At 45.4% G+C, this 13,912-nt stretch overlaps 2 protein-coding genes and 1 long non-coding RNA gene across 9 annotated transcripts in view; 2 read left to right on the forward strand and 1 right to left on the reverse strand.

Moving 5' to 3' along the window:
• tab1 (TGF-beta activated kinase 1/MAP3K7 binding protein 1) overlaps positions 1–5,674 on the forward strand; it is an 8,121-nt gene extending 2,447 nt beyond the window's left edge. For 4 of the 6 annotated variants that reach the window (XM_031878365.1, XM_031878362.1, XM_031878364.1 and 1 more), the window contains exons 6-11: positions 629–745; positions 1,314–1,425; positions 2,091–2,235; positions 2,813–3,026; positions 3,455–3,608; positions 4,824–5,674. In XM_031878365.1, the coding sequence (XP_031734225.1) occupies positions 629–745; positions 1,314–1,425; positions 2,091–2,235; positions 2,813–3,026; positions 3,455–3,608; positions 4,824–5,058 (977 nt within the window). In that variant the 3' untranslated portion in view covers positions 5,059–5,674. The remainder of the gene's footprint in view (positions 1–628; positions 746–1,313; positions 1,426–2,090; positions 2,236–2,812; positions 3,027–3,454; positions 3,609–4,823) is intronic. The other 2 variants (XM_031878363.1, XM_031878361.1) reach the window with 1 other exon arrangement.
• A 1,646-nt stretch (positions 5,675–7,320) lies between these two features.
• LOC116400485 (uncharacterized) lies at positions 7,321–12,685 on the reverse strand. Its single transcript, XR_004213927.1, has 3 exons — positions 12,509–12,685; positions 9,056–9,154; positions 7,321–8,857 (listed from the first exon to the last, which is right to left on the reverse strand). It is a non-coding gene; the product is annotated as an uncharacterized LOC116400485 (long non-coding RNA).
• Positions 9,077–13,912, forward strand: part of mgat3b (beta-1,4-mannosyl-glycoprotein 4-beta-N-acetylglucosaminyltransferase b) — a 51,991-nt gene continuing 47,155 nt past the window's right edge. The window contains exon 1 of one of the 2 annotated variants that reach the window (XM_031878345.1): positions 9,077–9,161. The gene's annotated coding sequence lies outside the window, so the exon portion shown is untranslated. The remainder of the gene's footprint in view (positions 9,162–13,912) is intronic. The other variant, XM_031878347.1, reaches the window with a different exon arrangement.

The following is a 13,912-nucleotide window of genomic DNA, read 5'->3' on the forward strand; positions in this document are numbered from 1 at the left end:
GCGTGCGTGCGTGCGTGCGTGCGTGCGTGCGTGCGTGCGTGCGTGCGCGCGTCAAGGGTATCTGGATGTACAACAGGCATCGTTGGCTTTGCTTTTCACATATAAAGTACCACAGAGAGTCACAGCAGAGCGGAGATGAATGAGAGCTCTTCTCGTTCCTCAGTCTGTGTACGTCATCGATTCCTTTCCTAGCCTCCTCTCCTCTCCTCTCCCGTCCGTTGCGAGCGGAGGAGGCGAGGAAGAGACTGGAGGAGTCGAGGCAGCGGGCGTTTAACAGCCGTCATTAAAACGCTGCGTCAATGAAAGGAAAAGTGTGTAACATTTAGAGGGATTTATGAAGGTATTACCCAAAACTATTTACGTCTACGTAGGGAGAGTTCACGTTTTACGTATCTGAAGGTAGAGGTGTGTTCAGAAACCCGGTATTAAACGAGCTCCGGTGCTGAATAATTAACGATCGTGGTATTGATCAGTCAGTTTTAATGCCTTTGGTTAAAGATAACTCTCCGTACCTGAAGGCCGAGGAACACAACATGAAATGGAACACCATGAACTTCATCTTACCAGAGTCCACATTCTCGCTTTGTGAATCCTCAAATGTGTTTTTTGTTTGTTTTTGGGATTCCAGGGACCAACCGGGCTCTGCTGTGCAAGTCCAGCAGCGATGGTCAGAACCAGGTTCTCCAGATCGGCCGTCCGCACAGCACCGACAACGAGGACGAGCTGCAGAGGCTGGCTGCTCTGGGTGAGACCGTCACACCATCAGACCGTCAGACCGTCACACCATCAGACCGTCAGACCGTCACACCATCAGACCGTCACACCATCACACCGTTAGACCCTCAGATCATCACACCATCAGACCATCACAACATCAGACCATCACACCGTCAGACGATTCACACCATCACACCATCAGACCGTCACACCATTACACCATCAGACCATCACACCGTCAGACGGTTCACACCATCAGACCATCACGCCGTCACACCATCACACCGTCAGACGGTTCACACCATCAGACCGTCACACCATCAGACCATCACACCGTCAGACGGTTCACACCATCAGACGGTTCAGACCATCAGACCGTCACACCATCACACCGTCAGATGGTTCACACCCTCACACCATCAGACCGTCACACCATCAGACCATCACACCGTCAGACGGTTCACACCCTCACACCATCAGACCGTCACACCGTCAGACCGTCACGTGATCTGGTCATGGTCGGCATGATTAGCGGTGGTGTCTCCTCCTCCTCTTCCTCTTCCTCCTCCTCATCCTCTCACTGTTCTTCTCTACAGGTGTGGATTCATCTCGTGTCCGTCAGGCGGGTCAGATCTCAGGTCAGAGCAGCACCAGGAGACTCGGAGACTATCGGGTCAAGTTCAACTACAATGAGATCGAGCTGCTCAGGTGAAACACTGTGAACTCTTCTTTACTCTCCTGCTTTCTTCTTTATTGATATTCATTATTATGGACGCACAGATCCGACAGCAGAATCTATATTGTCAACACTTAAGCTCTGAAAACAGTCTTTTGAAACAAGTCGAACAAACAAACTACTTCCTGTCCCGGCACAGTGAATTCCAGGAAGTCCCTGTTTCTGTATTCAGGTTTCTGTTGTTGGATTTCTGTTAATGTACAGATTAAAGAAACAAGATATAACGTCTGTTAATAGACTCTAGACTCCAGTTTGAGATAACGCTCTGCTAGATGTAGCTTCTTATTTAGCATTCAGACAGACGAGTGACGTGTTTTTAAAGAACTGTGTGTGAAGGTAAATTGTGGTGGCTGTTGAAACATTTTAAAGAGACAGTAGTGAAGTTTAGAAGTGTGGTTATTAGAGGTTCTTCTCCATAGTCAGTGTTTCACTGCAGTTATGATCCTCAATAAAACTCAATATGATCTCTATCTTCAAAGAGGAGGCAGGAAATGTGATGTGGACAAAGCGTAAGAGATCATTTAGTTTCATTGTGTTGAGGTCCGGTGTCTCTCTTCTTCGTCCACTTCTCTCCTTCCCTATCCCAACTAAACTCCTCTGCTCTCGCATCCTTCCGTCTCCTCCCGTCCTCCTTCAGTGCGGCTAAGACGAGGCCGGTCATCGCCGAGCCGGAGATTCACGGCAGCCATTCTCTGGACAGCGTGACAGGCTTCCTGCTGCTGATGTCTGAAGGTCTCATCAATGCCCTCGAGTCCGCCCACGGCCCCGAACAAGCCAATCAGGTGAGCCCATTCATCCAATCAGGTGAGCCCATTCATCCAATCAGGTGAGCCCATTCATCCAATCAGGTGAGCCCATTCATCCAATCAGGTGAGCCCATTCATCCAATCAGGTGAGCCCATTCATCCAATCGGGTGAGCCGATCCATCCTGGTAGTTACCGCCCACTTCAGCCAACATTCTCACCACTTTGTTGTTGTTTTTATTGTACTTTACTTTCATCCTCATCCTCTTCTTCAGTTCCTCAAATCTTTAACATCATTTTCCTCTTCCTCCTCCTCTTCCTCCTCCTTCTCTTCCTCCTCCTCCACTCTTTAACATCATTCTCCTCTTCTTCTTCCTCCTCCTCCTCCTCCTCTTTCTCCTAGGCCTCTTCCTCCTCCTCGTCCTTTCTTTTCCTCCTCCTTCTTAACCTCCTCCACTCTTTAACATCATTCTCCTCTTCCTGTTCGTCCTCCTCTTCTTCCTCTTTCTCCTAGGCCTCTTCCTCCTCCACTCTTTCTTTAACATCATTCTCCTTTTCCTCCCCCTCCCCCTCCTCCTCTTTAACATCCTTCTCCTCTGCGGTTCCGTCCCGTAGGAGATCGTAGCGATGGTGGCGGCGGAGTTGGCCCTGCAGAGCGTCTTGGAGGCAGTGGCTCAGTCGGTGGTGGAGCGCGTGAAGCGTCTGCACCACGACGTCTACGTGTCCGGCCGTCAGCGGGCGACCTTCTGCTTACGACACGAGGACATGACGCTGCTCATCCGCACGCTCAACTACCCGCTGGCCGACGGGACGCTCACGCCCACGCAGGGTAAAGAAGAAGGGCATTCTGGGATCAGTTTGGGTTTTATGGAAATCCTCCACGAGGGGACAGACCTTCATACCGGCGGCACCAACGCAGATTATACCGTAGCAATCAGATTTAGAGATAAAGAAACACTCGTGATTTTATCCCACAATCACCGTGTCGTCACAAGCATAGATACACAAAAAAATGAGACAAAATTAGACACACAAAAAAACATAATTGACCTTAAATGTGCACCTTAATTATTATTTTTTCTACGTACAATGTCTCTTAATACGGCGTCGTATCAATGTACTAAAAATAAAACATAATCTTATGGAGTTAATTACTTTCTTTGCTGTTGTTGATTATTTTTTGACTCTCAGGTGGTAACTACTGCTTTATACATCTAATAAGAATGTAAACCGTTTACCTGTCCGTCCTTCTCTCAGGTGGACGTATCTACCCAGTGTCAGTGCCCTACTCCAACAGCCAGAGCACCAGTAAGACCAGCGTCACCCTCTCACTGGTCATGCCCTCACAAAATACTCTCACCAATGGAACCAACACCGCCTCCACCCTGGAGGAAGGAACCCCCACACCAGGGTGAGCTTGTTTTCCTCTCCTGGTTCTCCCTTTACTCCTATGTTCAGTCAGGGTGAGCTTGACGTTTGTCCTCCCTCTTGTTGTGTTTCCGCTGCCTGAACTTAAACGTTCCCTCCGTTCTCTCTCTGCTGTTGTTTTCACTGTGTGAGCTTCATTCCTCCCTCAGTTTATTTTGGCTGTGTTTTAGATAACTCCCTCTTCCCTCCCTCGCTATATTTACTTTAGGTAGGCTTAATATTCGCTCCCCTGTGTCCCTCCACTACGATGCTTATTTATGTGTCAGCATGGTTTTCACTTCCTCATTGTTCCATGAGTCCTTTTCACAGAAGGCTGATCAACAACAGCTGGAGAAGTATTTAAAACTGTTTATTTTCGTTATTAATTCTCACAATATAATAAAAAAGCACCGATAAGTGTATTGATTAGGAACCGATAAGTGTACTAGTATTGATACCCGTCGTTACACTTCAATACGTCTCAAAGACATAAGACGGTGTTAACAAGCTTCTTTTCTTCACCACCAACTAGTGGAGACAACCTGCACTCGTGAACACTGAACACTGTGCACAGTGCAGTCACGCATGAGGCCCAATGAAGCACAATGAATACTGTGGAATCGAACCCTTGACCCGGTCACACGTGATGATCTTCACTTCAAGTAGAGATGTGTTTCCTTCACATCAGAAGAATCACCCACAGCCTCGAGTCCAGGAGGGAACCGGCTTTCTGTGTTTCGTCCTCCTTTTGATGACTTTCACTCCGTCCTGTCTGTCTGACTCGCATCTGTGTCTGTCTTTCCTCCGTCCCGTCTCCTACACTCTTGTCCCGTCTCCTACACTCTTGTCCTCTCCTTTCCTTTCCTTTCTCCTGTAGCTCGTGTTACCCCTCTACCTGCCAGGCCTCCGTCGACATAATGCAGCCCATAATTGAACTCCTTTTCTCCCCTCTCCCCCTCTCCGCCTTCCTCTTCTCTCTCTCCATCATTCCTCCTCCCCCCCGCCCGTTCCCTCTCTCCACCTCCCTCCTCTGCCTCTCCACCCGCAACACGGATCCCTTCCTCTCCTCCTCCTCCTCCTCCTCCCCCACCCTGGTACCTGCCTCTTCCTCCTCCTCCCCCACCCTCGTACCTGCCTCCTCCTCCTCCATCCCCACCCTCGTACCTGCCTCCTCCTCCTCCTCCTCCTCCTCTTCCTCCTCCTCCTCCTCTCTCCCCAGCAGCCAGAGCCCGACAGCCACCCTCCAGTCCACCAACACCCAGACGCAGAGCTCCAGCTCCAGCTCCGGAGACGGCAGCCTGTTCCGGCAGAGAGGCAGCCAGGCGGCTCAGCCGGACGAGACGGGGAGGGTCCCTCCTTACGTGGACTTCAGTCAGTTTTACCGCCTGTGGGGGGGCGACCACAGCGACGGCCAGAGCACCGTGGGAGGACTGGGAGGACTGGGACCCCAGTGAGGAGGATGCTGGGGGTCCAGTTGGAAAGAGACGGACTGGGGATGGAATGCTTTTTACTGAATCATAACTAAAACAATAAGTGAGCTGACGGTGCATGGGGACGCATGGAGGAAGGACTGAGGTTATAAACATTTATAGGTTTATTTTTTACTCCGGGTCACAAATCTGCTTCCTCAACGTAAATTTGAACTCGCCCCCCGATATCCAATGTTTTTATTATTTATTATCAAATAACAACAAAAGACCAAAGTTAATAACGTTGAATCTTTATTTAAGGAGATGAATCTGGAGTTTCCAGGATGGTTGAAATGCTCATAAACGTCGTCTTCCTTCTGCTCGACACTGAGCGCGTGCACCACAGCAGGAAGTGAGACGCTTCACTCGTGAGCTCACTCTGATAATAATGTTGACTTTATATGTTGTTTTACGAGCCGGATGTTGTATTGTACTCACTTATCGATGAGCCGGTGAGGAACCATGAAGTGATGTTTGTGCTTCAGTGTGATTTCAACGTCGTGGACGTGAGAGTGATTACGTTCTGTGAGGCCTTCAAATGGATCCAAGAGATGTTCTGAAAGTACCTTTTAATTTGTAATGAAAGTATATCTGCTCATGACGGCTCAGTTTGATGTCTCGCTTGTTCTCCTGCAGGGTCTCAGTCAACAGATGACTTTGAATAATATATATAGTGTTCATTCTACGTGACGCTGTGGAGGAGCAGCGACGTAGCGGTGACTCAGAAGAAGAAGATCTTCTGTGAGGCTTCACTTTGAAACAAACGAGGATATTAAAACGGATTTAAGCAGCAGAGTTTATCTCAGGAAGGAAAGTCGGCTTTTATCTTCATGAAAACAACTGCCTACAAGTCAACATGCACCATGTTCTACTACTGCATGCATGAGGGGTTTCCTATGTTTGGAAACGAGAAGTAGTATAAAGAGGGGGGCTGACTGAGTACAAACACACTGAATAATTACTGCAACGAAAACAGCAGCATCAAATGTGGTCATCACAGTTCCACTTATACGCCGCTGTCATAAATATGAACGAAAAGTAGCGATTTTCTCCATAAAATATGATCCACTTTCACTAAAAACCATAAACTATGAGAAGTGGACGTAGTCATCGTGACGTCACTTATTGGTTTGTGGATGTTCTGAAGCCTTGTCTTCTGTGATTTTGCCGTCACCATCTTGGTTTTTTCTCAACCAGTGAACAGGAAGTGACCATATCTGGACTGATTGACAGGTCTCTGGTAGAGACCTGTCAATCACCGTGTAGCCCCGCCCTAAAGCATCCCCTGCTTTATGGTCTGTGTGACTCTAAATGGACCATAATGTACTAAATGAACATCATGCTGTATTGAAGAAGACTTGAAACTAGAGATTGAGACCATAAACTCATGTTTACAATGTTTCCTGAGGTAATAAATCAAGAGAGAAGTAGAGTCATTTTCTCATAGACTTCTATACGACTTCTCTTTAAGTTTTCTCCAAACACAATTCCACAGAAGAACTCATGCAGCTATGAGTCATGATGAAGGTCATCGTCGTTTCAGGGTGTGAGGTACTTGTCCGGAAAACCCAAAATAATCTTGAAGCTGTTATTTTAAGGTGACGACTCTAAAACAATCATGTGGTGTCAAAGGAAGTTCTCCCGAGCATGATGCTGTACATTTAGTGTTGAAATGATTCACTTTGAAGGAAAGAACATATTTTAAAGATCCAACAAACAGCGGAGCAGGAATGAGGAGGAGGAGCTCTGACTGACGGAGACTCCAGCTCCTGTTCATAACGCAGTGGTGGAGAAATCTAACGCACCATCAGGTGGTCTACAGGAGGAGCTGAGAGATGGAGCCACAGCAGTGTCACTCTCTAGTCTACTTCCTCATGTGAACGATCAAAGCACCCGTTAATAATACATCACAGTGTTTGATGTTAATGAGACTAATGTCCTCTTTTCCAGAGTTGAAGCAGGTTTAAACATTGCGTTGGCTGCAGAGCGTTCTGCTGTGTTCAGATGATGACAGGCAGGCTGACGTACCAGAGATGTTCCTCCTTCAAGGTGAGACAGTGAAGCAAAAACATCACTTATCATACGCTCATCAATTTACAGATTTTAGTTTATCTTCCAGAACTCGTCTTCTTTCACACTGCACCAAAAGTTGGTGCCTCATTTGCATATTTAAACACATTTCAGAAAGCTTGTAATACAAGTAATAATCCTCTTAATGTGAGTGATGCACTGGTGAGGTTTCATGGTGATATCTGTCAGTGAAATATGTTCACCTGTAGAGTCTCTTCTTAAAGAAACATTTTCAAACGTTACACTTTGGGAATATCAACTTGCATCATATGCTGTCAGTGATTCTATATAAATTCATGTGTATTTGTAGGATTCGTGCTACCAGTCACCATCCACAGCCCCCTTCCTCTCGCCAGGAGTTCATCTCATTCCCTGAATTAACTTCACGCCGATATGAATCCCTAAATGTCTCAATCAGGGAACTGATTAGAAAACGCACACAGAGTAATAGAAGGGAGACAAATGATTCCACGTTAAACCCGTCGTGTCAGCAGTTGGAGCTTCAGTGTTGCACAGAGCTGTTTGGTATCGAAGGCCGCGTTCCAAACGTCTCATCGTGGAGCGTGATGTGTCCTCCTGCTGAGGCCTCGTTCATGAAACGTGTCTTCAATGAACTCGAAGGGAACGGTTGTAAAGTGTGAGGCTTTGTGCTCGTTGTCTCATTTATGTCATCAAGTAAAAGCCTGTCGATTCATGACAACCGGGGAGTCCAGCTGCTCTGTGGTCTCTGGGGGTTTTGGGGGTTTGGTGCCTTGCTCAAGGGCACCTCAACAGTGCCTCCAGCCAATAACATAAGGAAGGAAGTTACTACAGGCCCCTGTAGAACATTGCTGCTGACAAAACAGCGAAACGATAAATAACACCACGACGTAGGCGGTTTTCTTTTGGAGGGACCGGCATCACATTTATATTATGGTCGGTTTTTCTTTGAACACATGGTTGTTGTTTGGTGGAATCAGTCTGAATCTCTTTCACGGGCTCGTTCTCTCCCCTCACATTGTTCTCTTGTCTCTTTCATTGTGTCTCATGGGCGTGTTTGTTTTATATTTACGCCCATATCTCAAATTTTGTCCCGATTCAGGAACTCAAGTTTTCCCAATATGATCCTCACTAATCACATGTATTACATGTTTAATCTTGATATTATAACGTAACCGGTTACTCTCAAATAATGTAAAAAGTACAATATCTGAGTCTGGAGAAGAAGTACCAGGTGCAGTACTTTGATTAAACCCAATGTACCATCGCTGCTGTCTGGAAGAATGAAGTTCTTAGTGATAGATTGTATTTATTTACGTCCGGTGAGAGCCTCGTGTGTTTTCAACGCTTCCCTCCAATGACACCGAGGGATAAGCTCAGAAATTATGAGTCGGATAAAGTGATGACTTTGGTGTGTTTTAAGCAGAGCTCCTCAGTCCGTCCATCAGATGGCGTTGTGGAGCTAGACCTGCTCCTCCTGCGTGCCTCCGGGTTCTCACTGTCGGGTATTTGTGCCCAGATCTTTTATTTTCTGTGACTTCATATCAGATGTGAGTGGGTGCGTTTGCTCAAAAGACTTCTTTGTCTCGTAGTGACGCTTCACGATCTCTGAACATGTGAGACGTCCTGGTTTAAACTGCCTGTAGGAAGAATGAAGATGTACGAGTCTGTCCATTCCTGGTTAAAGTCTCAGGTCTCTCTGGTGTCGTAATAGCTTTTATTGATCATCTTCTTTCTGCAAATAAAAACAAGAAGTGTGAACAGGAAGTTAATGATTATAATCTAACCTTTTTATGTTGTTGTTATGAGTCAGCGCTGCAGCTGCACCACAGCGTGGTCCCGCCACTCTGTGGGTGTGTTCATCCTGGAGACACAACCAATGAGGTTGGCATACCTGCTGTGTTTGAGGGTGGGCTGTTTGGCTCACACTCACCTGGCTCTCGTCACCTGTTGATGGCTCGTCAGTGTCATCCGGCAGCCGTGTGTCGTTCACCTGGATCCCTCCGCGTCGGAATAAGAGAGTGAACAAGATCTGAGAGGTAAAGACACATGAGGTGTGTGTGTGACCTTTAGTCTCTGAGTGTAGACACAGTTGGAGTACTTTTATTCTACGTGTGTGTGTGATCAGATGTGCTTGTTTTTGTGTTTAAAGGCGGCGGTGGAGAGAAACTCATGTCCAAAAGTAGGAAGCGTTTCTTCACTCGCACGTTTTATTGCTTATGAGGATCTTTTTATATATTCTACAGAAACAGGAAGTTATTCATGCGTATCTGCAATAATCTGCATTTCTAACGCTGAGAACAGTTTGAACTATTAGAAAAATGACCGAAAACTTTGGGATATATATATATATATATATATATATATATATTCCAACAATCTCTTAAATTGATATGTGATTTTATTATGAAAATAAATGGTGATTTAAAAAAAAGCAATGTAAAAAGTCACATGACATTTTTGATGGTGACCTTTTTTGATCGATCACATGTTTTGACGGTGACGAGTCACGTGACACCAGCTCAACGTGTCCGGCTGTATGCAGCGGGTGGATCCAGACCTCGGGAGGAAGTTACACTTTAATCTGTTTTTTGTTTTTTTTATCCGTTCAAATCCCAAGTGGTGCTTGTCCAGGTTCTTTGCATGCAGGACTATTCTGTTGTGACTTTCTGGAGTTTAGAGGCGTTGTAACGGGGGAATGTGTTAATATATTGCAGAGGTATTCAATTAAAGTTCAGTGAGGTCCAGTTAGAGAGAATTTACGACACCAAATAACGTCTTAACTTGTTCTATGATTTAGTCATATATATATATATATATATATTATTTATTTATTTTTTTTTGAAGTAGCCAACAGGTGTATTAACATCTGCCCATTTTTTGTACCTTCATATCAGATGTGAGTGGGTGCGTTTGCTCAAAAGAGTTGTGCTTTGTCTCGTAGTGACGCTTCACATTCTCTGAACATGTGAGACGTCCTGGTTTAAACTGCCTGTAGGAAGAATGAAGACGTACGATTCTGTCCATTCCTGGTTGAAGTCTCTGGTCACATTTCTCTTCTTAGAGAACACAATGTGAAATAACTTCTCTGACTGTTGGGTCTCTTTCCCGTGTGTGCAAATGTCACTGGAGTTGCGACGCTTATAGGAATACACACATATGAACTACAACGCATGTGATTAGTGTTTCCTGGACGCTGAACGAGTGCCGTACAGGCTGGAAAAGCTGTGCCGGTAAGAAATAGAAGCGCTCTGTTAGAATTTATTGATCATCAGTTTTAGGTCCGGGTCCGCATAAACCATCCGCGTACAACGGTGTTCGGGACCGGAACCGGACCGCGGCCCACCTATTAGTGAGCCCTGATATGTTGGGTTGGGTCACTGTTTCCAGTCTCCATGCTAACCTCGGTGTAGTGGCCGTTTGTCTCAGACAAAAAGCAAAAGCAAACATGAATGAAAGGGCCACTGACACACCGCGGGTTTGTGCTTCATGCAGACAAACGAGTTCATTGTCCGGACAGAATTATAAACAAGCAAAGAAATGACAAAGAGAATCCTGTCGCTGCCTCTCCTGCTCTGATAAAAAACCTGGTGCATGCTGGTCCTGTACTTGCCTACTCGTGTATATACGTATATAATAACTAAATACCAGCATGAAATAAATGTCTCCTACACTAAGCGTCTCCAGGCTCCGGCCTTATTGACCTTCTCATCTAAATCTCAGCAAAGAAGCAAAGAAGCACATTTCCCCAAAAGTTGATCCGTTCCTCTTTAAAGATGAATCTTTCCCGTTCGTCGTCCTGATAAAACACACGGCGTATTTTCTGCTGCTTCTTTTACACGTCTTCTCTAAACCCGCGTGCGGTTCAGTCGGACGCTCCGTCTCCGGCTCCACTTTTCTGTCTCGTCACTCTGGAATGTTATCTGAGGGAAGCTCTGAAACCTGCGGCCAACGGTACCGGTTCAGTTTGTCTGCAGTGCAGACATCAAAGTCCTCCATGAAGCAGCATATCTGCAGTGTCATCTGAGATGTGTGTGTGTGTGTGTGTTTCTTCTTGAGCAGTTCGGGTTTCATACGTGGAGACAGAAGCTGGCTGTTTGGTGCCCGTCTACAATAATCGGTTTAAATTTGACCTTTTTTTTTTTTTTTGCATTAAAGGTTTCAAATGTTCAGGTTCGTCCATCTTTACTTTTGTCAGGATGTCGTTTCATTCAGATTCTCTGCTCATCAGAAATAAAAACTGATTTTAGATTTATTTTTAACTTTTGTTTTAGTTACAAGTTTCTGGACCAGATACATTTTGTAATTACAAATGTTGATCTGCTCATTTAAAACCAAAGTATCAGCTGGTTTGACGTCAGTAATGTCCACGACGCTGCTGTGAATAAATATTGTATTATTAATATATTTGGTTGTTAGTTGGTTTAATGCAGAAGGTTCTCGGCCTGTTAGAGCAAAGTTATACAGACTTTGCTTCCCTCATGAAGGATCCTCGTTGTATATTTAACACAAACACACTGAGTAGTTTCATGTATTTTGTTGAAAGAAGGAAAGGGTCTAAACACAGATGTTTTCCCTAAAATGAAGGTATACGCACCAATAAGGCAACACTTCCTGATACAACGGTTCGTACGATATCTTACGAAGTGTAACACTTTTAATGTTTTCCTACAAAAGTTCAGCAACACCTGTCAATTTCCACTCGTTACATAAAGACAGTCTTTTCAAAATAAACTTCCATTTTCACAGGAAACTACTTAGTTAGGTTGAGACAACTAAGCTACTTAGGTTGAGACAACTAAGCTACTTAGGTTGAGACAACTAAGCTACTTAGGTTGAGACAACTAAACTACTGAGTTTTTATTTATTCCTTGTGATTTAAAAGTAGTGTTCAATTATAGCGAGTATTAAAAAATGTTGGACCCAAGTCTGTAAAATACTTTTAAACCGTACAATCTAAACTCCTCTTTGGTTGCCAATAAACTCTCAGAAAATACAGAAGTAAAAACCTGGATGAGGTTCTCACTTCATGTTCCAGGTTTGATGAGTCTCCAGGTTTTCCTCCCACTGACTGCTTCCTGTCTCGCTGCATGTGCCGACAGGCTGATATCAATATTTAATAAAAAAAGGCATCGTGAAGATGAGGAAGGAGATCTTCTCATCCAGCTGTATTTACTGTATAAGTAACAGGCTTCACCGAACACACACACACCATTGTTAAATCTCCTCTGTATCACTGCTGCCAAATAACGAGCACCTGAGTTCTTCTTCACATGAGTGAAGCACTGCAGGCCAGACTCTGTAACCTGATGCTCCGCCTTAAACAGAGAGAGCACAAATGACCATTATAACGAGATCTGTTCTGTTGTCACACATGAATTGTTACCATTTGCGGTTCCACAAAGTCAACAGGCCGATCCTCTCCTCGTGATTCATGGGCTGTTACTCCTCCGAGAGACGTCGATGAACACGGAGGAGTTGGAGTTTGTTTGAGCGCTCATTCAAAGCCTCCAGGTGTGACGAATGAGCGACCGACGTCGACCCGTCCTCACATTAAAACGAAACATCACGTTGGAAGACACCAGCAGACAGAAGCTGGAGGACTTCCCAGACCTGCACCAGGGCCTGCGAGGCCTCTTAAAGGGATCCGGCTCGCTCAAACATACCACAGTACAGGACTTCCTCTGCTGACGGATTAAAAACGAGGAATAGTGTTGTTTTTTACTGAATGTTGTGTTTGTTATTGGATAAGAGAGTCTGTCCCTGCAGTAGGTGGTGGAGAGGGTGGTCCTGGTTATCCAATATGGGTAATAGTTTCTTCAGAGTCCTCCTCCCCACCACCTGTTCCAGGCTGTCCAGTTTGCAGCCAACGATGGAGCCGGCCTTCTTAACCAGTTTGTTAAGTCTGTTGATGTCTCCGGCTCCAACGCTGCTCCCCCAGCAGACTACGGAGAACAGTGGACTGACCACAACAGACTGGTAGAACAAGATGACATGTTGTTGTTTTTGCAGCCAGTGAACAGGAAGTGACCATATTTGGACTGTGGAGGAGTGAAGTAGAGACGGCGTACACGCCTCTGGTAGCGTTTTTGGATTAGATGCTCAAAGGCTTCATGTGACGGACTCAGAAGTTGTAATTCCACCTTTAGTCGGCATCACAGACCAAACTTCACCCTCTTCTTGGGACCTGACAAACTAACTCGACCCAACAGCACGTTGTGTGCGTGAATGAACGTTGCTGACTGTTTTTACTGCCGTTTCCTCATCACCTCGAGCAGGCAAAGCAGCTGTTTAGTAGACATACAGAAATCACAACTTTTGTGTTATTGATTTCTTTTCATTTCCTCTCATCAGTTAAAAACCCTCAGAGTGTGCTCCACCTTTTCACATTAGATTCAACCTCATAGAATGTCTCCAATTATCAGATCCATACGAACATCCAGGCTCCCTCGTGTGGCTCAAAGGTGAACTGCAGGTATAAATGTCTGAATATGAAATATTAAATATGGGAATAAAGTCAGATAATTTCTGTGCTGAATGTGTGCAGCAGTGAGAGTTTAACTCACAGCTCTGTCATCCATGCAGCAGTTATTACATGGTGCGTAATGAGCATCACGACCTCGCGGGGGCGCTGATGACGTCACACACTTTTCGTGATTTTTTTTTTTTAGTATTTTTGTTTTGTTTGTGATTTGCAGAACTTGTTTGTGGCTGCATCATACATTTAGAGGATTGTAATAATAATAATAGCAGCTTCTCTGCACTCCCAACCCCCCCCCCCCCCCCCCCC

Source organism: Anarrhichthys ocellatus, unplaced genomic scaffold (genome assembly GCF_004355925.1).
Source record: "Anarrhichthys ocellatus isolate YVR2014 unplaced genomic scaffold, GSC_Weel_1.0 scaffold174, whole genome shotgun sequence".
NCBI classification, from domain to species: domain Eukaryota; kingdom Metazoa; phylum Chordata; class Actinopteri; order Perciformes; family Anarhichadidae; genus Anarrhichthys; species Anarrhichthys ocellatus.